The following is a 25,209-nucleotide window of genomic DNA, read 5'->3' as shown; positions in this document are numbered from 1 at the left end:
ATTAGAATCCTGCAAAGCTCAAATCCAAGCATAGTTAAAAAAAGCACTTCTGCGTAAAGTCTAAGAATGTAATTCAGGGAACTAGAATTTAACACTGGTGATGTAAGGAGCTTCTCTCTCTACGTGTTGTAATGGAACATGTTTCCATACTTTCCAGAAATGTGCTAGAGCCCCAGAGTCTGTGGCTGCCACTGTGCTAGAGGATATTTGTCTTTTTTTCAAGCCAGAAGGTTCTTGCTCAAGCTGAATTACCCACCTCCCATCACCACCACCACCGAAAACAAAAAAACAGTGCTCTTACCCTCACATTCATCATCGTCTGGGTTGAAATTAATGGCAAAGTCATGAGAAACCTGGATGAGAAGCAATCAAAAACAATTACAGGAAAACTGTAGGTCTCTCTGCCAGCAGACAAATGACTTCTGTCACACATGGAGACTCATACAACTCTCGCATCTCTCTGCTTGCACATGCAGCTACTCAACCATTCATCTACTTTCTAACCACTTCGTCCAATACCAGTTCAGCTGCTCATGAGAAACTAATTCATCGACTGGAGACGGGGATTTTAGAGAACTTACTGCTTTCAGGTTTTAAGAATTTATACTAGTCCATGCCTGCTGCACCAGTACTTTAAGCAGCTGTAGTTCTTCGCTCCTAAACATTTTGGCTGTAGGAAATGGAGTGTCACCTTTTGCAAAAAGGTTTATTTTTAGCAAAAAGACTGATGTGCATACAATCATATCAGCTCATTTTCACAACATATAAAAGTAATACATTTATTTTGATATGAATAGAAAAAAATATTTTTAGCTGCATTTACATATTTATATAGGAACTAAACACAAAAACTTCTGCTCTCTATGTAAGAACCCTGTCTTGATCAATCACAAGGACCCATTCAAATAAATGGGACAAAGACTGAGGCCTCTTTGTGCTGGATTTACCTGAGTAAGGTGTGGACCTGCACTTATGGATCATGTTATAATACTCATACTTTTCGCCCAGGCCCTCTTTGCTTAAACTTCACATGAAAACTCATTCTTCTGGTCAGGGTGGAATCAATTAAAAGAAATAATATAAAATACTCAATTGAATGTGTTAGTGGTGGGCAAATAGAAAAGATAGTTCAAGTAGCTCAAGCATCAAGAAAAGATAGCTAGACCACCAACCTAAAAGCTACAATAGAAAAGTCACAGAAAGCAACTGGTGAAGAATAATAAACCATGAGAACCTGGAATTATTCCGAATGTAATCCTTCTGGAAGACACTTGGAAAAATAAAATAATAATCTATTTTGCTTACCTCATAATTTGGAGGAATCCGGGCACCAAAGCCCAAAGCAGAGAACCTTTTGTCACTAAAATGAGACAAATAAGGAATAATATTGAAACAAGTGGGGAAAAAAGCTACTCTAGGAAGAACCAGAAAAGAAAACTTGAAAAGATTAAACAAGACTAAGAAAGATTAGCACATACAGTACTTTCCGCTATTGGTTTCAGTGTTCAACAGTTTACAGAGCTTTTGTAAATTGGAGAGCTATTTTTTGTAATTTGACTACTAACATGGGTTTCTCCCATTTTCTTATTCTTTTCTTGAAGATTGCATAGAGTATCCTGCATTTACACACCATTACCACACTAAGCAAAATCTCTGAACATAACGCTTTGTATTGCATTTATGTTTTACATGAATGCGTGGCACATTGAATGTAATAACGGTTACCCATTCCACTGCTGCAGATATATTCTTGCAACTCTACATTGCAAGACACTCTCTAGACAAGAGTCTAGGCAGCTTCAGAAACGCATTTGCTGGAGTTGGGGGTAACAGTTGGACTGGGTCCCCCAGAATTTTATTTTCTCCCTTTGGGAATGTGTTTTCCTCTCCACTGTATCTAGTGTTTAACTGTTGTGACATACTGTTATATTCCTAAATGCTACAGAAATCCCTTAAGCACTCTTTGGCAAAATGTTGCTATACCAAATAAAATGAAGTTGCACTGCAGCAAAAGTGTTGACCTTTCTAACTTCCCTAAAATATTTTCCTCTAGAGTTCTATTTATTTGAATAAAGGTCATTCAGAATTTAATAAACAAAAGGAAGGCAAATCTTCCACGGTTAATATTCAATTTGACATGACAATGCTGGACAAGAGTTTAGGACAAGTCTGTCTTCCTTTGCAACTCAAGTCAGGTTGATTCAGTTACCCTTCTTTAGCAGATCTCTTCTGTAAACATTAACCATAGGCTGTAGTAGCTACAGTATATGCCTAAAATGAAAGTATATTCTTCTAAATCTGTATGTTCTTACTTGGACAAATTAAAACTAAATCCTGAAGCACAGGCACACAAAGACCAGCACTAGCAGAAAACAACTTAGAGCAAGAAAAGTTTGTCAATGGGAAGCTGGGATTCCAGCAGGGACTTCATCTCTGAGTAGAGTGATGGAGGAGATACAGCATGAGAAGATAAAAAAATCGCACTCAAGGCAGCTGACAGTACAGGAAAATTGTACCACTAATGGAATTTGAAGGAGCTCTCTCTGAGACATGGGGAAAGAGAGAGGCTGAAACTACAGTATGATAAAATCAAAAGATAAAGCGATCTGTGTCTGGTCACCCCATCTGTTCTCATTTAAAACAGGACGAGCTGAGAAACAAGGCATTCTCGTGGCTGCCAGGTTATGTATCCGTCCACTTGATAGCAGGACAGAAACTCAATTTTAAATTGATCTGAAATCAAGCAAATATGTAACCACATAAATAAGCTTTCAATAATGTTCATGGTGCTAATGAAGAAGAAGCAAAGCAGTAAATAATTAAAGATGAACAAAGTGATTACTACAGCCTTTTATTTGTCCTTTCATTCTCTAACTGCTTTATCCAGTACAGGGTCACAGGGGAGCCAGAGCCTATCCCAGCAATCAATGGGCACAAGGCAGGATCCCCTTTAGAAGGGATTTTAGTACATTGCAGGGCACACACAGACACAGACACACACACACATTCACACCAGGGCCAGTTTTTCCAGAAGCCAAATCGACATTCCAGTATGTCTTTGGACTGTGGGAGGAATCCAGAGCACCTGGAGGAAATCCATTCGAAAATGTAAACTCCCTGCAGATAGCATCCCAGGATTTTGAACCCAGGGCCCCAGCACTAAAAGGCAACAATATTAACCACTACAGCACTGTGCCACCCAGCCTTTTTTCTCTTTAGATTCGTTGGTTTCGTTGTAAAAGAAGTGTGCCAGGATTGTCTCCATTTTCCGGACAGCGATGTATCTGTTGTAAAGTATCTACCATCACAACAAGTCTTACCTGGCACATTAGCTGTTCTTTTCAGTTGGGAGCAGCTTTTGTTGATGACCATAGCACACCAACTGCACTGCCACAGAGATCTCAGTAAACTTCTTAACCGCATCCCTGATATGTGACTTGTTGACTTTTCCAATCAGCTTTATGATTTATGTGATGTAGCAGGGATTGAAGTAGTATTCGATACACCTGAAATACACTCCTGGGGGTAATATGTATCTCTGTGAGCAATGTAAACAGAGAGTGTCTGATAAGATGATTTTTATTAAAAGTATTAATAGTAACTTAAGTTAATAGGAAGCACATTACAAACTCATTTCCATTTTACCATGCAACTCCCCATCCCTATTAATACAAGATCAGTTTTCACTGAACAAACACTGCACTAGAGACTGCTGGCATTTTCTAACCCCATTACTAGAAGCTTCTAAATTAAAGATGTTAACTGGTGATGATTCAAATAATACCCTAGAGTGGGGAAACGTCAATTTTTGACAGTGTCCGTTTGTACCTGACAGTTTTACAAACAATATTCTTATGCCACAGATTTATATCAGCAAGTGCAATCAGCTCGCCTTCTTTAATAATGTTATTATACAGTATTTGCCACCTAAGAGGATTGCCATCTACTGTTAGCACAACACCATTAAATATTCCCATCGAAAATGCAATGTTCAATAGTAATAAACTCACAGATTCAAAAAAAGTATTTCTCCTAGAATTAAATGTGTGAAATGAACATGAATAAAAATGTTTAATATGTTTTTTAGTAGCCAAATTTAAAAAATTCTACACCATACAATCTTTTTGCAAACATACAAAGGGATTATAGAAATAGGTGGCACAGTTGTTAGCACTGTTGCCTTCCCGGGCTGGGGCCCTAGGTCCAGTTCCTGGGGTGCTATCTGTGTGGAGTTTGTATGTTCTCCCATGTTCATGTGGATTTGCTCCAGGTGCTCCAGTTTCCTCCAATAGTCCCAAAACATACTTTTAGGTTACTTGGCTTCTTAGGTGTGAATGTGTGTAGGTTTGTGTCTCTGTGTACCCTTGGTGCCTTCTGCTTGTCAGAATAGACACTGGTCATTTTTTAAACTCTTATATTCCATATGGCAATTTCATACAGCATATAAACGTAAACTGGCACATGTCATTTCACATTTGCTCTTTTTGAAAGGACCAAGGTTTATATCGGCCTCTTAATGTAGAAATCCAATGTACTACTTTATATATATATTTTGTGAAACATAGACGTATTTTTTGCACGGAAGGGCTTATTATATCAATTTTAAGTTTAAAGAAAAAGGTGTGTTAAAACTGTAAAAGTATTTTTTTAAAAACCTATATCCAGAATGTAAAATAAAATAGTAATTATATACATTCTTGTGACGTGGAATGTTCCATTTGAGAGTAAATGTAAAATGTATCAGAGGAAATCTAACAAGAGATGGTGTTGAAGAAAAATCAGAGCAAATCTTGCAAAAAGCTTTCTGTTTACAAGTCCAAGTCTGGAGGACACATAAAAAGGTAAATATCAAGATCAATAAGATCCACTGTTAACATTTACCATATTGTTGTTTTCTGCACTGGAAAGAATAAATATAGCAAACCAATTACTAGACACCAACAGAAAGAAACTTACAGCAGAAACAGAATAAAAACAAGAATATACAGTACTAGAATATTTCTTTATATATTAAGAATAAAGAATAAAGAAGAATAAAGAAGTCTTCATGGAAATCTTGTTGTTTCATTAAATTTTTTACCTACATAAAACAAAGCTTGCATCTAGTTCTCTTAACCCTGTTTCAATTCCTAAACATATTTAAGGAGGGGTAGAGAAGTTTGTGTTCAATCGCAGAACATTAAGTTAATGTTCTGGAGTCTGTTACCCAAATTGCATGTGTGTATGAGTTCTATATTCATGTGCTTAACACCATTCAACAGTGTTAATTGCAAGATTCTAATTCTCTTTTTGCATATTACTTAGCATTAGAAAAAAACATTTAAGGAAGAAATATGCCATATATCTCTAATTATATGAGCTGAGTATATTATATTATCTCTCATATAAATATATCAACTTGTCATATTCATATTAAATAATAATTTTCTTTTAATCACTATTAGGAAAGTGGATTATGAACTTAATTTTTTATCTGCTTCTAATACAAATCATGTACTTTCCTGCACTGCCCAGATGGAAATTATTCATCTCTTTATTTGGTTATTTTTCCTTCCTCAGAAGAGAGTCCTTTGTCACTCTTTTGGGTCTGCCAATTTATTTTTAGTCACAGACGTGCACAAATGGGAAAATGCAAAAGTGTGAATTTCTGGATGCCCTCCCCAGCGATGTCAGTGTTCTTAGAATTGTTAATGCAGGAACAGTCAATGAAAGAGCCAAGATAGGCTTTGGAGACATTGGCAGCTTTCTGCTTCTCACTTCCTGCGACTGGGTGAACAGATGGTTCTGTTACTCCGAGCACCACAGGGGCTCCAAAATAACCCTGCAGCTTCATACATTCACTTCAGCTGGGTCACTGCTTCTGGTAATTATCCTCCTAGGGACTAGGCCTGACTTCCCCTGGTTGGGTTAGTGACAACGCCATGCCTAGCCATTAGGCTGGGACTTTGCAAGGTAGCCTTCAACTGGATGAACAATCATATCTTACATGTCTAATTGTGCCAAAACTGTATTAAAATACATATGCTGCATACATAGAACTGCACTCAGATTTTACCTTTGTGCCAAAAAATCAAATTGGATTAATCAAAGTGTTATTCTCTGTTTCTACAGTATTTGTTCCTGCCCTCCCGGTAGAGGTTACTGGCCTCAAAAAATAAAATATTAATAAATGATTGTGAACTGTTATTAATCAGATTGACTAGAGGGTTGAGAATCTACAATTCCATAATCGTTATCTTGTCTCATGCATATTTAATGAAGGCAAAATGCATTTGCCGTGTATTTAAAAGACAAAAGCCCATGTGACCAGACCGCATATGGAAGCCCCCGATCTCATGTTGTACAAGAGCCAAGCAAGGTTGCCTTCAGAAAGGAGATTTCTTTAAAAATATTAAATTAAAATAATTAGTCAGGAAATCACCACATCCATTCCTTTTGCCTGAAGTATCCCAAAAAATTAAATTCTAATATAGAACTATAATAGTAAAACTAAGAAAACTGTAATAAATACAAAAGAAAAAAGTCTACAAGTACAACACACGGCCTTTACACAGCTCAGTAAGACAGACGGCATGTAGACAGCCATCTAGCAATCTTTCTGAAAATCCAGAGTTCTTAAATGTGTAAAAATAAGGACACAACATACACACTCACTCAACACAAGAACACACAAGGAGTCTTGATATGACTGCGGTGATAGGGGGCAATAATGAGAAAATCCTGCATGGAGGAAGGTAAAGCAGCACTTGGGAAAGCACAGGAATATCAGTCATTCAACCAGCTGCTCTGTGAAAAAAGAAAATACACTGCAATCATAATTTTAGAAAATCTACTTTAGAGTTAGTTTCAACTCCTGGGTAAATGCAAGTTAAAAGCTGAAATGCAGTGCCAGTCTGGCTGCAGCACCGAGCTGAGTTTCCACCCAGTGCTATATTGGCACCACCTACAGAAACCTTGCCAGATACAGGGGTATCAGCTTGATGCTTTCTTCGCCAGGCTGAGAGGGGGGAGAATATGTTACAGGGTTGCTGCACGTGAGAAGAGAAGCAGATTCTTGCCAGGTATTGATACACAGGCCTACTCAGTGTCTCATCTTTGGTCTTTCAGCCTATTACTGTAACAAGAACAGACTCTTGCTTCATAACAGTTGAGCTAATCCAGGCTCAAATCTACACCTTCTTGGTTCCACTGGACACTTCCTGTGGGCCTACTAATCACTTTCCACTCCATGTGCTAATACGACCATATTTGCTTTCAATGCAACAAAGCTTTAAATGTAACAAGGCAGAAACGGAAAGCATATGTGACTCCTGTTGACATATTTGTAGCAGACTCACTTAAACTGTTCCACCCGAGTAAGTTCTTCCCAAAGCAGCAAAAACACCCGGCAGATGCTAAGGTCTCTATATCCATCTTCACACCATGCTCAAATAAAGGCTGACAGCCAAGACCACACCATCATGTCAATTGCATAGAGTAAGAAGTTTGCTTCAGAAGAACTTTATTTTTTGCAAAATGCTTTTCTGGTACAGCATACTTGTGAAAATACTAGTGTTAATTATAGACATGATGGATTTGTCATTTGCATTTTCCATATTTGTTCTATGTTATACCTCCCTTTTAAAGGCAAATAGCATATATTGCGTGTTCACCTGACTTCTGGATATAGGATGTTTTAATATTAACGAGATTTATGTTAGACATTATAAAGTAGTTATGATTCATGTACACTGCATACATATCTGTTCTATTGAAAGAGTACTTTTGGGATGCCTCATTTAGCAACTGGCAAAAATAAATGTGAAGCCATATGCATACTGTATATACTGTATATTAGTTGGTATGCTGCAGAACTGAAAGGTAAATGGGCTCTGGAACATGCATCACCTGTAAACTGTACTCAAGGGACTGAGAAAGCTAAACAGTCTTAGGGATATTACATTTAAAGCAGCTCTGGTCTTTTTTTGGTAAACAGAGTGTGGTTTGACTGGAACAAACTTGGAAAAATTAATACAATTTTAAGGGAAGTCATAGGATAAAAAAAGAACAAAATCCTGTAAAGTAAATATCCTGCTATCTACTGTACCCCCCGCAGTGACGTCCCATCTGGCTGTATTTCAAATAACGTAATTCATTTAAACTGAATATTTTTAATCAAAACTGCCAGCAAAAACTTCAAAGACAATCCAGGAACCAAAATGTTGATTGCAAAAGCATTCATCACATTTTGGCAAAACTAAATTAGTTCAGGAGCACAAATTACTTTGACAAGTCACAAAACTAGTTGAAAGCCCTCCATACGAATGCAACAGTCGTTATTTCAGATGATTACAGAAAAAAGACACCCGTCTCTGTAAGGTTAGGTAGTGAAATTCAATAAAAACAGTCAACAAAGACCAAGGAGTTTTCAAAACAGCTCAGGAATAGAGTTGTAAAATGACAAAGAATGTGAGAAAAATCTAAAGAAAATCAAAGACACTTAATATCCCTTCAAGCACAGCCAAGTCCATGACTAAGAAGCATACAGCATACTGTGAGAACAGTACATACCTGTCATAGTCCTGGCAGATCTCCCCCACAGCTATCAAGGCCTTCAGATACTCATTGGGCTGGTAGGGGTTGATATAGTGCAATGAGCAGCTGTTTCGGGGATCCCCATTGGAAGCAGTGAAGTCAATGGCTACCTGAAACACAGTGACAGATTGACAGAGGTGCAAGGCCCTCAGTTTGCTATGTCACGGTCTGCCCTTCTCCCTGGGAGATGAAACTGGAAGAACACAATCTATTAGCTCATCTTGTCACAGAGTGCATACAGTATGAGACCATAAGAGCTTTGAAAGAATCTGACTAATCTTCAGTCACAGAAAACACTTTCGTGTTTCACAGAGAGTTGGAGGCATCCCTTTACCTTGTCAAACAGTTCTTCAAAAATATTTTTTTTTAATGAAAACAAATATATATCTAAATCTACAGTCCATATCTGTTTTTAAGGTATCCAAATTTGGGATCTGCCAACTTCTAGTGAACTCACTGTAATAATACTTGCACCAGCACACTAGAGAAGAAGACAACATACATGCATTCTCAGAAACATGTACTTTCAGACCACCCCCTGCTTTCCACAACCCGCGTCCACAGTGATGGCAGCAGGACTGATGCACCTCTCAGTGATAATACACTAAGGTCTAATAGAAGATGGGAAACGACTCCCTTTGAATCCACTCCAGTCATGAAAGAATTTGGTCAATTGTCTGATGTCCCAGTGATTTAGCCCAGTGCTAACATGTACTCTAAGTGGACATAACTTCCTGTTGAACTCCACATTCAGACACTCCCCAAAGCTGCATTTCTAACTGATAATAAAGAGACAGTGTGCCTTGAAGATCACCTGTGTTGTGAGATTTAAATAATTGCTTTATCCCTGCTTATTGATCCACCATGTCATGCCACAAGCTGCCTTTAAGGACTTGTAAAGGGCAGAAATACATGATCTAATACATCACCCCTTATGATCAGCATACGGTATTGCTTCCGCAATTTAGTTAGGGAGTGAGGAATCCTCTAGGGTTTATCTAGTAAATTGTAGACTTTAAAAATGAATTTAAATTGATTTAGAACTGTTGCTTCCGGCAAATCCATGATCTGCATTGCAATTGGGTTTGGCAATGTACTGTACATGTATATCAGCAGCTGTGAAATAGCATGGACTAATAACATATATTATACAATATTTTATTACATATTATAAGAATGACTGTAATGACCATCTCTTGCACAGTGAATCTGAGCTCCTTCCATCAGGTGCTGATTTAATTTAAGGACCTAAATTGAAGTGCAACAGGACTAAGCTATCCTTGATATATTTATCATTCATGTATCTTATTTATGTATCTAATGCACTTTTGGTCTAAATTCTTATTTGTCTTTTTAATTGCGAGGATTACTTGAAGCTGCTATTTTATTTTTCTCATCTTATGCATACGTTTCTTATGTGGTAATGGGTTTATGTTGTGTTAAATGTATTGTGTTCTGTCTTTTACTTGCCTGCAAAACAAAGGGAGTATACATAAAGGAAAAAAATATTTTGAATTATACAAACAAGATATAGAGACCAGGACTACATTCATTGTTTAACAAATGGGAAGTACAACCAAAGTCCGTCTTATAACCATTATCCCTCCTTAAATACAACCTTTCTGATGTTCAACGCTACAGTTATCAGTTGAAATACATCTATACAGCTAGAAACACCCAAAACATGCAAAGTAGTTCATCTTAAAGTGACAAATTAACTAAACTAGGCAACCAAGAATGTACATTCCTGTATTCCATTTTTCATTCAGGAGTTAATCCTAATCCTAAAAAACAATGCAGTGCGGTCTGAGAGCTCTGTTGATAAGTGTGGTTGACATACTAAGTATTCAACTTACAGTAAAGTGTATCTGGCATCCTCCCATGATATAGTCCAAGAAGGAATACACTCTGTGAAGCTGCAAGAGAAAGAACAGAAAACATGGCTGTTCATCACACCTAGCAGAAAGCTAAAAATTCAACAAAGGTCAATGTGATTGTTAGTGATATGACCACCCGCTTCTTCCAATTCAGGGTTGTGGAAGAGCTGGAGAATATCCTGGCAAGCAACGAGCGCAAGTCAGGGTACGCTGTGGACAGGACACCAGTCTGTCACTGGGCACACAGACACATACATGCTCCACATAAACAGCACCCCAGGTCCAAAACTGAACCCCTAGGGCCAGTGCTGAGAGACAGCAGTAGTAACCACTGTGCCATTATGCCACCCAATACTATGATAATTGGGTTCTAATTCAGGACATCACTTAAGAGACAGAAAGCTGATCTTAGAAGGGTTGGATGACGTGTACAAAAAGAACTAGGGCAATTTATTACAACAAGAACTAATCATGAAACACCATCAAGAAAATTCAACCTCACTGAACACTCATACTCAGACTATTCAAAATGTAGGGGTGGGAATATTAAAATAGCTTGAATACATTGCTCCTGTCTGGGAAAATTAATTGACACCCACCCACAGTAGTCATGAAGTAATAATCAGACTAGTTTCTCTGTTTTTTTCAAAAACCATCTGAAAACACAGTCCTATAACATAACAAGGTGCTCAAGGAAACTTGGTTATCTCCACAGGTTCACCTGGCTCAAGATTCAATGTTCCAGTGCTGTCACAGCTTTAACAAGATTCTTTGACAATTATGTTTAGCATAAGCACAGAAGAAATATCACAATTCCAAATTATTTCAATACTGTCATGGCTAAACCTTAATATTGCTCTTGGAAGCTCTTTAATGGTTTCCTAGATTCTTCTTGACTCTCTGACAGATGATATTTTTGGCTTTGCCTCAAAGTAAGCTTACATAAGAAGAGTAAGAGAGAAGAAAGATCCTATTAAGTCTTCTCACAGGTCACCCTACAGATAACTTCCTGGATTTCATTGTTACTTAAACTCACATATAACTTATTTCACGCTGTGCTCCACGGGAAGCCGAATTTCATTTTTTAGCCCTGGGTCTTAGATGTTGCAAACTGCATACATTATATATCTGAATGTGTAAATGAGTTCTATTTATTCACCTGATCTGTATGTAAATGCTGTTGTGCCACCTTACCTTGAGATCACTGAGAATGACGACACCAGAATTCTTGTAGTTCCTCTTCTTCATTTTGTATTTGGGATTTACACAATCCCAACTGACCTTAGAATACAAAAAGCAAACAGGACAAGTTCATAATCTTATCTATGCAAATACAGTATGGAGACCTTATTAAGGAAATTAAAAACAAAATAAGGAAGGGGTTTGACTCAATTGAATCTAGTTACTTAAGAAGCATTTAGATTTAACTCACCTTATTTCCTCCCATGACTTTTTGCATCTCTCCAAAGGTAGCATAAAACTCCCCGATAAAATCGTGTTTCCCCCTGGAGTCATAATCCCAGACCAGACACTGAGTGAAAAAGATGCACCCATTCATTTAATGAATTGATCATAACAATAATTTTATCTTTATATGGATTATCAAAAGTAATATCACTTTATTATACATGCAATATATCATATTTCTTTTAAAATAAAAGTATGTCTTCAGACTAATGATTAGAAGTTTTCACATCTGATTTTGACAACTGATTCTTCATAACTGACTAATGCACTCCAGGGATTATGACTGTTGCATAAGTAGTAATTAATCTCATTAGTGACAGTGGACTGCACACCTAGTAATGAAGTGACTGCAATCAAACATGGTGCGTCCATGGTGCTTGCAGACCATGAGCCAGGATGCTTTGCCACCATTGATGAGAAGGTCCAAGTGTTATGCACTGAGAAGGTACTGCATGTCTAGTTGCTACAGACTCCAGATCTAGGGACTGATGTCAATCTGACTGAATGGCTCTACACTGATCAAGTCCCGGGACCTCACTTGCTGCTCCTTCTGTGGCAAATTTCCAGCAATATCCTGCCACTGAAAAATGAGAATGTCATAGTTATGTTATGTCATACTTCTACATTGGTAGGATGAGCTGGGGAGAATATTTGGCATCTATGCCTCAAAAGACCAGTGAACTGGAACGTGTTTGAATAGGCTGAGAATAGGCTGAAAAATGAGAAAAATTAGAAAAGTGGACAGCATTCCACCAGTCATCATGTGCAGCTGCTTCCAGAGGTGGCCACACACACACCACTAGCCTGTGACTTTCACGGTAGACTCCCTGCTGATCAACCCTGTAAGTGACAAATGTTAATCAGCATAATGAATTTATCTATCCCCTGTCTGTTCAACAAAATGTCAGTGCACCTACTACCAAAAAGTGCAAATTGTTCTCCCAAAGATAACTCTTTAAGGGTTTGTGTTGATAATTACACTTGTAATTCTGAAAAAAAGGTGTTCTAAATATTTGAACTTCATTTCTTACTTCAGAAGTAAAAAAATGAAAAATGCTGGCTCTTTTGACACTTTTCAGAATTTGTCAGTAAGATTAATAGCTTAATCTGAAGAATTAACCTTAAAGAGGACTGTTAGGTGAAATGAGGTAACATTTGGCTTTATTCTGAGATCATGGGTGTAAACTTGACATTAATATGACTTTGGTATTTAGCCAATTTTATTATTTATTTAGCTGGCAGCATTATTCAAAGTGATTTATGTAAAATAATAATCATACTTAAGTTCAATTTCACAGGGTACTGTAACAAAGTTACATAATGCAATAAGTAGAGTGATATCGTGGAGCAAGGAATCCACTATCTGTAATACACTATTGATTTTTCATAGCTTTCTATTATGTTTTGTAGTTTTTCTTTTCTCAGTATTTGCTTTGTAGCAGCCAAAGTAATTCCACACTGAAGTACATTTCTATCAGTATAATATAAAAAAGCAATAGAAACTTCGTATGTTGATTAGGTCATCTTCTTTGTGCACAGCCATATCAGAATCATAAGCAATTCATTCAGCATTCAGAGCAATATGCTAGTCAGCAAAGTGCGGACAGATGTCTCAGTTAGAATAAGTGAATTTTCTTACTGAGGGTGGCTCCCTGGCAAGAGCATTAGAGCGCTCTGTTCTATCTGGACCATCTGCATTCCTGGGTCACTAAAGTACTTCTTGTTTTAACACCAGCCCAGCTCTTAATGACTAAACTGCCAATACTGTTGTCTTAAATACTCAAGGTGAACATGATCTCTCACTATCACTGATGGCACCTACAAAACCTGTAAGGACTGATGTTGTCCAGCATGAGGTGGATAGACTTGGGCAACAATCCAAAATACTATGCATCAAGAATGCTTTTGCAACACACTTTTAATATAATTTTTTTTCAATTTTAATATGAAATAATTCATCCCCTTCCAATGATGTTCCATTTGATTAATTACAAATGAAGATGAATACAAATTTCAATTAATAATTTTAATCAAAGCTTGAAAGCTCAAACTGAACATCTTCACGGGACAAATAGTTCCAATGACAGGAAAAAGAACTCATATATGTTGACTGCATCAATATTCAACCCATGAGTCAATACTTGGTGGATGCAACTTTAACAGCACTTACAGCAGGGAGTCATTTTGGAAAGGTCTCTGCCAACTATGTACACCAGACAGCAATTTTCAAGTCATGTCACAGATCTTCCATTGGTTTCAAGGTAGGACTTTGACTGGGCCACTCAAGGACATTCATTTTTTTGCTTGTTAAGCAAAGGCACAATTTATAACCTATGCATACGTGCTGTATGTATACAGTACATATTACAAAATTAAAATATTGCAAAAGTAGAAATTGACATGTTGAAGACCTCTATATATGTCGGTATTGTGAGACCCTTGGTTTTATACGAATCAAACAGGTTCTCCTGTATCCTCAATGAGGGAAAGGCACATCTAGTAGTAGAGACAGAGGAATACTGGAAGAACAGACCACTGGGAGAAATGCTTCCCATCTTCTTGGTGACTAATTTTGGAGTGTAAAGTTATGAATTCTGCTGTGAGCAATCTGCAGCTTCCTACCTTCAGCTTCCTGTTCTCGTCGCAGCTGCACAAGGAGCTCAGCGAGACTTTGAAGGCCTCCCAGACAGGGTTCAGGTTGTTCTTGACAACCTGCAAATGGAAAGCAGCAACAAGGGAACTGAAGCACCTGACTGCTCTGCCCTTTCTGCCATGTCTCCCTTCTTAATGAAGATCATACATGGCGGAAACCCAGGAGCTGGGTTATTCTTGATATCGCCATTCGAGTGATTTCTGCATACATGCAAGTTTTAAGAATAAAGATGACAAGTGACAAAAACCAAGCAGAAAAAAGCACAATCAACATTAATATTAGAGACATGCAGTGTATGCCCTTTCTATAGCAGTGGGCAGGACTGGTAGGTTGTCAGTATAACTACTAAATTCACATTCTCAGCATGTATTCTAACCACTATTACAGTACATTTCTCAGAAGAAAGCGAAGATTTAGCCCTGTTTGTTTTCTTTACTATCGAACTGATGGCTTTCACATCCTCAAAGTCGAGCTGATACAGAATGGCTGGTAAGTGTCACATCAGAAGCATCTGTCTTCCAGTGGTTTGCTGCAGTCTATGCCTACAGAGTATTTGAGAATCCTCTGGATGAACTACTCAAATGTTAATGCATTCATCCAGAATCATTCTGCTCTACTGGTGAGGGATTATTCTTTTGTATGACAAACAATCCCTGCAACACTCAATATTTCCCAAAAGAAGGGCCACAAAAAATTAGGTGGCACAAGAAATAAATAGGCACTAATTGTGATGAGTATTATTATGTAATTACAATTTATTCTTTTGAATAAAGGCATTGAAAAAAAATACTTTACATTTACATTGGTGACAACAAGAAATGGCTCTATCTTTGAGTCAGTCATGATTCGGCAGACAGGATTGGCATGCTTATATTATCCCTACACTATCCAGATTCCTTCCTTGTGCCATAACATATAGCTCAAAAACATTACACACACACACACCCCTCACCTCAGTTCTATAAACAAGCTGCTCACTTTCGTCATCATTGATTCTGTAGATCTCCAAAAAGGGATCCGATTTACTGAAGAGATCCTGTAAAAAAATATTTGAAGTGACTGTATTAACATAACATGGTACTCAATTCAGATAAAAGTTTCACATTTAGAAGTTCTTAATATGTCCTGGATTTTTAAGCGCTGTAGAAAAACAATTAGATTTCTTTGTCCACTTGTTCAATGAGCATCTTCCATGTCCTCTTCAACTGATGAAACAAATCCATTGATCTGAGCTGAATGTTTGTACCCAGAGCAACTGCATCTTCAGTACATTCTTGGCTTGCTTCGGCACTTTTCTGGCCATGACACAACCTTAACAAGCAATGTGCCCTTCAACCAAACATCCCAATAGGAATCTCAGCAGATTTGTTATAAATGACACCAGGTTAACGTTTTGGATACTGAGGGTCATAGCTGCAATAGGCCTGCTGCAAGTACCCTGTAAGTCATGAAAATAATACATGGGACAAATACAAAGTCTTGACTCTTTAATGTGAATTGCATTTTAATAGCCTGGGCAGGGACTTTAAGATTGAACATGATAATCAAGGTGTTTTAGGGGTTGTAAACTGAATTTTAAATAAAATAGGCCAGAATATTCTGCAAAAGAACCCATGGAAATCTAGAAATCCCTTATCTTAATAAAAAAGACAAATTGGTTCGACCATCCACTGTAGTACCCCTTCCGAATAATATCACTATTTTGATTATTCTGCACACTGTGGTAAAGAAATAGACTCTCACCTCTGATGCAGTTTGCTCTCTAGCAATTACATGTTTGACATAACCAAAAATAAGAAGATGGTTCTTTGTAATTGCTCACATTGAATATCAACTTGGATATCCATCCCTGTTATTCAGTTACTCAAGGGCTAAACAAATTCTGCAGGGGATAGCAGAGGTTATTATAACCCCCCAGTCTCGTAGAAAAAAAACCTTTTAATGTCTACATTTCTCAGAGCATTAGTGTGATGCATCTCCACAGGGGCTCAGACGATGGAAGAGCAGGTAGCCCCTATCTTGTTGTCACGGCAACGACTTGCCAGTGACATCACAGCAGCCTGATTTAGATGTGCGATTGTCAGCACTTAATCTCTCCACCAGTGTCAAAGGGATTTTTTAAATTAATCATGTTGTTAAAGTCTCACATTGACTATGAGCGCAATTTTGCATATTTTTTAAAGATTTCAATTAGACAGTATTATATAGTAGTTTTTTTCTAAAAGGAAATGTCTTTGCTAAAAGGAATTTCTTTGAAATTTTCCATAGGAAGACCGCATGTTGAAAAATGTATTCATACGTTTAACACGTATTAAAATTGAATAAAAATTAGTAGTTGTTAGTTAATAGTTGCTCCTTTTCTTTTCCCTTCCTGCTCCTAAATGGTTAATTTTGTTCTTCCCTGCTGGAACACTGGTCTGGCAGAGACCATCAGCATTAGCTCTCTCTACAAGCCAGGCCATTCTGCTGTCTACCTGGACAACTTTACACATTTCTTCAATAAATAAGGACATTAAAACCAACACATCTACCCTATGGGAAACACCTAAGGCATATTTAAATTTCAGCTTTAGAAAAATTGTTGTTCAATATCAACAAAAACTATAATAACAAGAGGCAAAAAGAGTTCATAAGAGCAATCCTTTGTTCAAAAACATATTAAACCCAGCAGTTTAATGCTATTAAAGTTTTGTTGAGAAGACGGTGAATTAATCTTACACTTAAGTATTTACTAAGTTAGGGGAACCTATAAAAATGTGTTCTTTTTAATCCAATCCAGTAAATCATCTGGAGTAGATGGGTACATGGTGGAGCTGGAGTTTTAATGAATCTGAAAAATAGCCTGACTCTTCCTTAGATATAGAGTATCTATTGCTCTGAGGAGAGCAGGAGTCAACTGAGCTCAATGTATAAAGTTAGGGCATCGCTCATTGAGAAGAATAACACAGACCCAGAGGACCTCATTATTATCGAATTTAGTTGTAAGAATCCTTGCAAAAATACTGGCTGACAGATATTATTCTACTTACTATTATCAAATCAGACCACACATGCTCACACATGTCAGAGATAATCCTGCAGATATCTGCTGCTTACTTAATATCACAGATTTCCACACGTCACAATGCCATCCTTAGAAGCTGAAAGAACGTTTGTCCACAGTGTGCGTTTTTTTCATTGAATGTACTTGGGAGGTTTTTATAAGAGGTTTTAAATGGGTCATCCGTTAGCTGAATGGATTAGATTTTTCCCAAGTCACATTCCACATCTGTTGTAAACAATTTTTATTCTTATGTTCTTTCCTCTTTAAATTAGACAGGAGTAATAGGCATATTCCCTTTTACTCTTTTTATTTGACCTATTTTACTGAAGTCCTAGCAGCGGCTGTCAAGGCTAACAATGACGCAGCTTGTTTTCAAATCAATAACAAGGAACAAAAAATGTCTCTATGCAGACAATATATCTCTACTCATCACAATTAAGAAAATAAATTCTCATTTAAAGAAAATATTCACAATAATTTTATTTTGTTTGCTAGGGTACATTCAGATAGAGTGCAAATGGAGATTTCAGCTCTGTTCCCTGATAAAAAGGTGGATTAGCAGTACCTAACTTATCACTGAACCACACAACTCAAATATGTTTCTGAATGGATCTGGCAAGGAGTGAGTGATCTCAGCATACTATAGTTGAGGAATGAATAGGGTGGTTGTGTTAAAATAACAATGGAATGCACTCCCACTGAGCATAAGTTTTATTTAATACCTTCCTTACATGAGAAAAATTAAAACTTTAGGTTAAAGAGACACTACTCCTGTTTGCCCCCAGATGTATATGATCCTGATTGTTTTACTTTCTAACCATGATATTACAATAGATTAGTATGACAGAGAGCTTACAGACTTCAACATAGTATTTAATGATTAAATCTGAACTCCAGTGATATCAAAAACAACTTGATATTCCAAATTATTATGTTTTACGAATACATTTTGATTCCTCAAACCTTACAAAACATACAGCCCAACAGAGGTAAGAGTGTGTTGTGGAAATATTCAGTTCCTTACACAAATGTCATATTATGCTACCCTAATTTGAAGTAGCAATTAGTGTTTGTTACATATACTGTACATCTATACATCTACTACACACAACACAAGCAAAAAAACAAAGAAGGAAACTATACAAAAGAAAAACTGAAAAGCTCTGATTTCATACACATTCATACCCTTTAAGATGTACAAAATTTCCCTAATGGGCCATAAAATAAGATGAAAATTCACCTTCCAGCAGAACAATAATCCAAAGCACTAGGTCTCACCTACACTAGAGCATCATAAGAATAAGAACGTGAATGTTCTTGAGTGGCTCAGTCCTGACATGAATGCTATTGAGAATCTGTGGAAAGGCTTGAGAACTGACTTAGCCAAAAAGATTTGTGGCTGCAATTACTGCCATAGTGCTTCCAACAAATATCGAGTTCAAAATTCGCAATACTTATGTAATCTGAACAGTGTTTTTTTTCTCTCTAAATTTCAATGACATTTATTCTAACTTATCTCCTATCCTTAGAAATCCTGAGTTTGAGCATTCATGTTTTGCCATAAAACAAAGCTTAATAAAATGTGCATGGTACAGTATGCCATTTTTTGTAATTTCACAAAAATGGGACACCATAGGAACTATCTGTATATTTGTGCAAGGCACTGTAAATCGAAGGAAAGTTTTTCAAACAAAGTGGTTTCACACATTTCTCACACCCTTTTATGGCAAATGCAAGAATAACAAGCAGATGATGGACATGACTTGGGAAAACAAAAGAGAGAAAATAAAGCTGGAGTGTTAACTTCACCACAGCCAAAGGGGCACATCCCAAGATTGCTCACAAGTCACAGTGGGACACCCAGCTCAAAATAAGCGTGATCCCAAAATCTCCCCAATTGCTGTATTCAATTTGGCACACATATCTTACAGTATGTGGGCATGCCCTAAAGTAATCTGATTCTGAGTCATGATTAGGAATGAAATCATAAACATAACGGTACATAAGTACATCCCACTGAAATAACATCTGTGCCCTGTGACCAGTCTTGAGGCAGACTTTCCCCCTTTGTCAGACCCCAAAATGTCAGATTATTCCCTATCCCACATTTGGAATATGGAGGTATCCATAATTCCCCATACACTGGCTTCATATACAGAAGATTTGGAACTTTTACCACTGGAGGGAATAACTTTGGCCTTTCAAAAAAGTGTTTTTTTTTCAGAACACATGGGAGCCTTTGCATGACTTACTTATATCCTAGTATAACTTATTTGTTACTGTAGCTCAAGGGAGTACTTTCACACTCACATACTAATGCCTGGGTTTGTCATAAAGCCAAACAGTAACTGCTAAAACTCTTCGGCCAGTTACAAAGTTGAGTATCTGACCTTTGAAGCATATGTGCACTGCATTGGAACTAATTTAAAGCACTTTCATTGTTCTTCTTGTTATGCTTGATTTTCCTCTGTTGAAAAAAAATGTTGTTCACAGCTGATCTTCACATGAGTTTGCATCATGCGGTATTTACAGAAATAAAAATGTTATTCATCAGTAGCTGAGATTCAACATGTTTTCACACACGCGGTATTATATTGCAAATATTAGGTGACTCGAACACTTTCATCATTCAGTGGAATGGGACATATCCAGTGCCTGTTTATTAAAGTAACACCAACTTTCAAGGGAAAAGTACTTTATAAGACCAAGTTAAAATATTACAAAATTGTCATTGTGTCACAGGGCAGGACCTTAATTAAGAACAATCAACAAGCTACAGGTCTATCAACAGCATATTCTGTTTTTCATTATGTCTAGTCTATTAGCAAGGACAAGTTCTCTTAAAATATTTTCAATAAAGGACGTACTGTACATCATAAACTAGCACAAGTTAACATCATTAACCAGCTACTGGGAATGTGATTAAGAATGTTCTTCCAGGAATGTTACCATTTCAGATGTATTTTCCTCTACTGCCCTATGCAAACTTTCCTTTTTCTCTAATAAGATTGGTCACACTTTACAGTAAAAGGCTGTTCACATCTGAATCTTGGGAAATATAGAAAGTCATGTGAATAATGCATGAATGCTTTGTGATTTAAAGTGCATTTCATAAAGAGTGAAACATGCATCATATTTTATTTTGTAAATACATTTGTTTAAAAGTTAGTCATGTTACATATTCCAGCTACTTAATACTGACCAGTTTATTATTGGCCAGGCACCATGAGTTTCAAGCGAAATGAATGTATTACAACATGACTGTTTCTGTCTTAATTCATAACTGGTCAATATCTAAATAATGAGTACATAAGGCTGTTTTTAACAAGGGCAATAAATAGCTCCTAAGGGCAGTCTTACTATTGCAGCTACTATATGATTGCTATTAACAGTTACTGGGTTTAAAAAAAAACAATGCATACTGTATATACATACAATTGTTAAAGTGCCATTCCTGATAGAATTAAGTGGTTTCTTTGAAATGATTGTGCATTAGTTTAATTATTCATCTCTGCAAAGTAACAGAGTATCATTTTTATCGATTTTACTTGCTCTAGCTAGATTTTGAAGTGGCAAACCGGCATCTGTTTAGACATTGAACTAATGTGCACAAACCAGAGGCTAAGAGTTTTATGGTACAAGCCTAAGGGGTATCCTCTCCGTGTGTTCTTAACATGGTGTGTTTTTTATTGCCATGCTTACTGCAGCCTTCAGTGCATCCATTTTTCAGCAATCACTTTAAAGTATTACTGAAGTTCTGCATCTCAGCCATGGGGCCAAGGCTCAAGATGAGAGGTGAAAGTCTCATGCAAATTAAGTTAATTTCTTTCTGAAATGAACAATTAGAAATCCATAAACTCAGGGTTATTCTCAAATGCGTATACATATATATATTTGGCAGATAACACAGCAGCAGAGGGTAATTTGCCGAGAGAACAAGGCAGAATTTTGTCAAAGGCAGAGTGGAAATGGAGCCTGATAACCTGCAAAGTGCAGCTCTCGGTGTGCCACTCATCCACAGCGCGCTCAGGAAGGGAGTGTGGGTGGAGAGCTGTGTAGGTGTTTGTGTACAGTGCATCGAAGAGTGCTTGCAAGCTGGTGCACAAAACGGCAACTTGACGTGCTCTGGGGCAGTCGTACATTTCGCTGTCTCTCCGCTGTGCCCGCCTGTGTGGGAGGCCTTGTTTGTCTGTATGTATTGTGCAGGGAGAAGCTTGGTGTCCTTGTGTCATCACAAACAGCAGACAGATGGAACTCTGCTGTAGCAACAATGAAAACCGCTTGACAGGAAACAGCAGCACGATTTTTAACCCCTTAACTCCCACTAAAGCTGGCGGCTAAGCAAAACCTGCCATGGAGCTATATTGACTTTTTATACAGGGAAAAATACAATACAATTCTGAAATGTCAGCAGTTTCTTTTGTTTCCCTAACGTCTATTTTATGAGGAACGTTTAAAGTAATGGATTTTTATTTGTATATGATCATGATTCTTGAAACAGTCACAATGTTAAAATTTATTGAGCAATTGATCTTGTAGGTTGCCCATAATTCACTGCAGTTTTTGACTACTCAGGCTACAAATGTTAAATTTACTCCAAATGTTGAGGGCAAAGTGGTACAGAAATTTGGATATGTAAAAAATAAATTCAAAACATTTGCTTCAAATGTTTAGCAGCTACTTGTAGAAGGACACTCAAGATATTGTAGGGGATAATACTGCAAGAAACATTAATCTGAAATTCAGATTGCACTGGAAATATAGAATTGAAACCTAATGACCTTAAAACGTTAGTTTTATCATACTCACAGATAATAATCAATAATAATCTGGTTCAATAAACCAGAAAAATGGTTCTAAAGGGTAAAGTAACATTTGTCTTTTGTAAATGAGATTTGTTGAGAACCAAGCTTACAAAATAAATAAATTCCCAAAATAATTCATTTGTTGTTGAGCACTCATAACTTCCAAGTTTATTATTGTCTTCTTGCTTTTAAGAGAAAAATACAAAAACATACCTTATCATCCAATTTCTTGGCACAGAAGGAGAGTTCCACATAACCATTGTTTCCAGAAATCTCTTCAGCAATAACCTCAGAAGAATAATAAAACAAGTTATTTTATGACTTTTTCACTCATATTACGTTAGCAAGAAAAAACTCTCGGATTCCCCTCAGGAATTTTTGAGTGCTCAGATAACTATTACCCAGCAGCATTCAGCAAGCTCCATCATTATATCTGATTATCTAGAAGCACAGTATTGGTGTTTTTTTGTGATAGTAATATTCCTTCTCCTTAAATATTTTGCACATTTATACCTGAGGTGATCATTTCTATTTCCCGGTTCAGAAGGTGTGATTACTACAACAATGCTCCAGAGATTTTTTTTTCTCTTTAACAACTTTATATAATAGTTTTTTATATAAAGTCAGAGAAGAAATGTGAAAGTTCACTGTTCATTTAGCATGACCATCACAAATGATAAATTCCAAGCCTGGCGTTCAAAAGTTGAATCCTTCTTACTGCTTGAAAGCATTTGAGATACTGCATGTATCAGCAGGTGACAAACTGGTATCCCTGCAGTGCTGACCAGACTGAATTCAGGTAAGAAATGCACGTCATCCATTCCCCTTGAAGAAAGCTTTTGACAATCCATGTGTTCTATTGTCTCCAATTTACACGAACCAGGAAAAATATTTCTGAGATTCAAACTTGTGGGACTATCTGTTTCTGTTGTAATTCAGAACAGCATTTTAGTTGTCATTTTAAAATCTGAAAGTGTCATCGGACTAGTTTAGATACTCTTTCTTTGTCCATTTTCTTCACCTAGGAACAAAGCCAATGTGAAAAACGTGAAGTGTGTTTTTTTTATTTATGGTCAGAGGGAGATGAAGGACAGCTTGGAATCCTTCATCCCCCTAATCGTTCTGCCAGCAGCAGAAATACTTCCAGTGCATTATTTATGACAGCGATTTCTCACACTGCCATTTTAGCGCTCACATTGTCTTCGCACTTCCTCTGATGTACAACATGAGAAGTACATGACACGTTGACGCAGCTGAAAAGACAACACTGGGCACTGAGCTGATCTCTCCAACTGTGCCACTGTTCATTTCAGAAACTAACACCTGTACAGTACAACACACAAGGAGAAAAAGGACAGGGCTTCAGAGGGGGTCCTCTATGGCTCAGCTTGGAAGATGCTAACTCGGAGTGCAAGATGAGCCTTGACTCAAACCTCGGTCATGTCACTAGGCAACGGCAGTTTCTTTAGTTTCCTGGCTTTCACTGAAACAACAACTCCTGAAAAGGTGTTGGCACCTGCAAGGCTGTAGGGACACTCCATCTGTGCCAACTGTCCTGTAAGGCCCTGCAATGCTGGAAGTGCGTTCAGAAATGAATGGCTCTAATGGCCGATTAGATCAGCAGATCCTCACACGTCCTGTGTAGCAATGGAACTGGAGCTGACTTAAACAACCAGCAGCTCCAGATTGGGTGGATATATCACTGAGAAAAGAAATGATAGATCCAGATTTTTACAAAGAAAGAAAAGGAAATGGTTTCTTGCCCAAGAATAAATGATGTGGAAAATATATGCAGGACAGTCACTAGTCAGTGTAATTAATTGTATAAAATGAACAAAGCATCATATCATTTAATTACTCTTCTACTTCTACCGTTCAATAATAAATGAGGGCCAACACATCACAACTGTATTTTCATAAAGCAAAAAAGGGAATTAATATACATTTGCAACCGTATAGAACATAATATGCTGGATTATAGCGAGCACACCAATTGGAAGGTTTTTAGAGTAAGACCACGACTGGAACCTCACCTGGACTCAGCACAGAAATGATTCCAGGGATCTTAACAGAATTTGGTCGTTTCACTACACAGAAAATTGGAAATCATGTCTGAGAAAGACTAGCCAAAACAAAGAATGTGGTTTACCATGATTGAATATGGAATTTGTGGTGTTATTAATATACTGCGCATGAGACAGGAATCTGTTCTTGTCACAATATTTTGCACACACAACGCTACTGGTCTTTAAGTATTGTTCTCTTCCAAATTAGCTTAAGCCTCCTTGAGCAAGCTGCCAAATTCACAGAGTGGCTCATGTGCAGCTGCATACCAAATTGGATTCAGGCTCATTATTACCATATTAATAAAACAGACTTCAAGTATTTTCTCCCAGAAAGGTTATTACAAATCCCCTGGAAAATATTAGCATTGAACTATATGAGGATTCCAGCCAAGACGCTTTGCACGCCCATCAAAACTCATTCTGACAAGTGCTCAGTCACTGCTGAGCCAGTGTCACCAGCTTACTTCACCTCCTCCTTTCTCTGCTGTAGCCCCAGAAGCAAACTCCATCCCACCTGCCAAACCTAGGATTAGACTCCACCTTCTCTCAAAATACACCCTCCTCCATGCCAAAAACCCAAACCCACACTGCTTTTCTTGATCCTTCCTTTTTATGTCTTTTTAGGGAGACATAACACACATTTGGATGAAAGGCAATAACTACCCCCTCTCACAGTGCAAAATCCAGAGAAAGATCTAACGATACTGTATCTGTTCAATGTCGT

The 25,209-nt window shown here is 37.4% G+C and overlaps 1 protein-coding gene across 1 annotated transcript in view; it reads right to left on the bottom strand.

The window, feature by feature from the left end:
* cpne7 (copine 7) overlaps positions 1–25,209 on the bottom strand; it is a 49,521-nt gene that overhangs the window by 8,498 nt on the left and 15,814 nt on the right. Inside the window, exons 4-12 of the mRNA XM_088939090.1 lie at positions 22,633–22,707; positions 15,524–15,607; positions 14,541–14,630; positions 11,884–11,982; positions 11,646–11,732; positions 10,431–10,490; positions 8,551–8,684; positions 1,306–1,360; positions 302–353 (exon numbers count right to left, since the gene is read on the bottom strand). Of these exons, the coding sequence (XP_088795216.1) occupies positions 302–353; positions 1,306–1,360; positions 8,551–8,684; positions 10,431–10,490; positions 11,646–11,732; positions 11,884–11,982; positions 14,541–14,630; positions 15,524–15,607; positions 22,633–22,707 (736 nt within the window). The remainder of the gene's footprint in view (positions 1–301; positions 354–1,305; positions 1,361–8,550; positions 8,685–10,430; positions 10,491–11,645; positions 11,733–11,883; positions 11,983–14,540; positions 14,631–15,523; positions 15,608–22,632; positions 22,708–25,209) is intronic.

This window comes from Atractosteus spatula, chromosome 21, assembly GCF_055471065.1.
Source record: "Atractosteus spatula isolate fAtrSpa1 chromosome 21, fAtrSpa1.hap1, whole genome shotgun sequence".
Taxonomy (NCBI): Eukaryota; Metazoa; Chordata; class Actinopteri; order Semionotiformes; family Lepisosteidae; genus Atractosteus; species Atractosteus spatula.
This window is presented reverse-complemented; position numbering and strand designations above follow the sequence as displayed.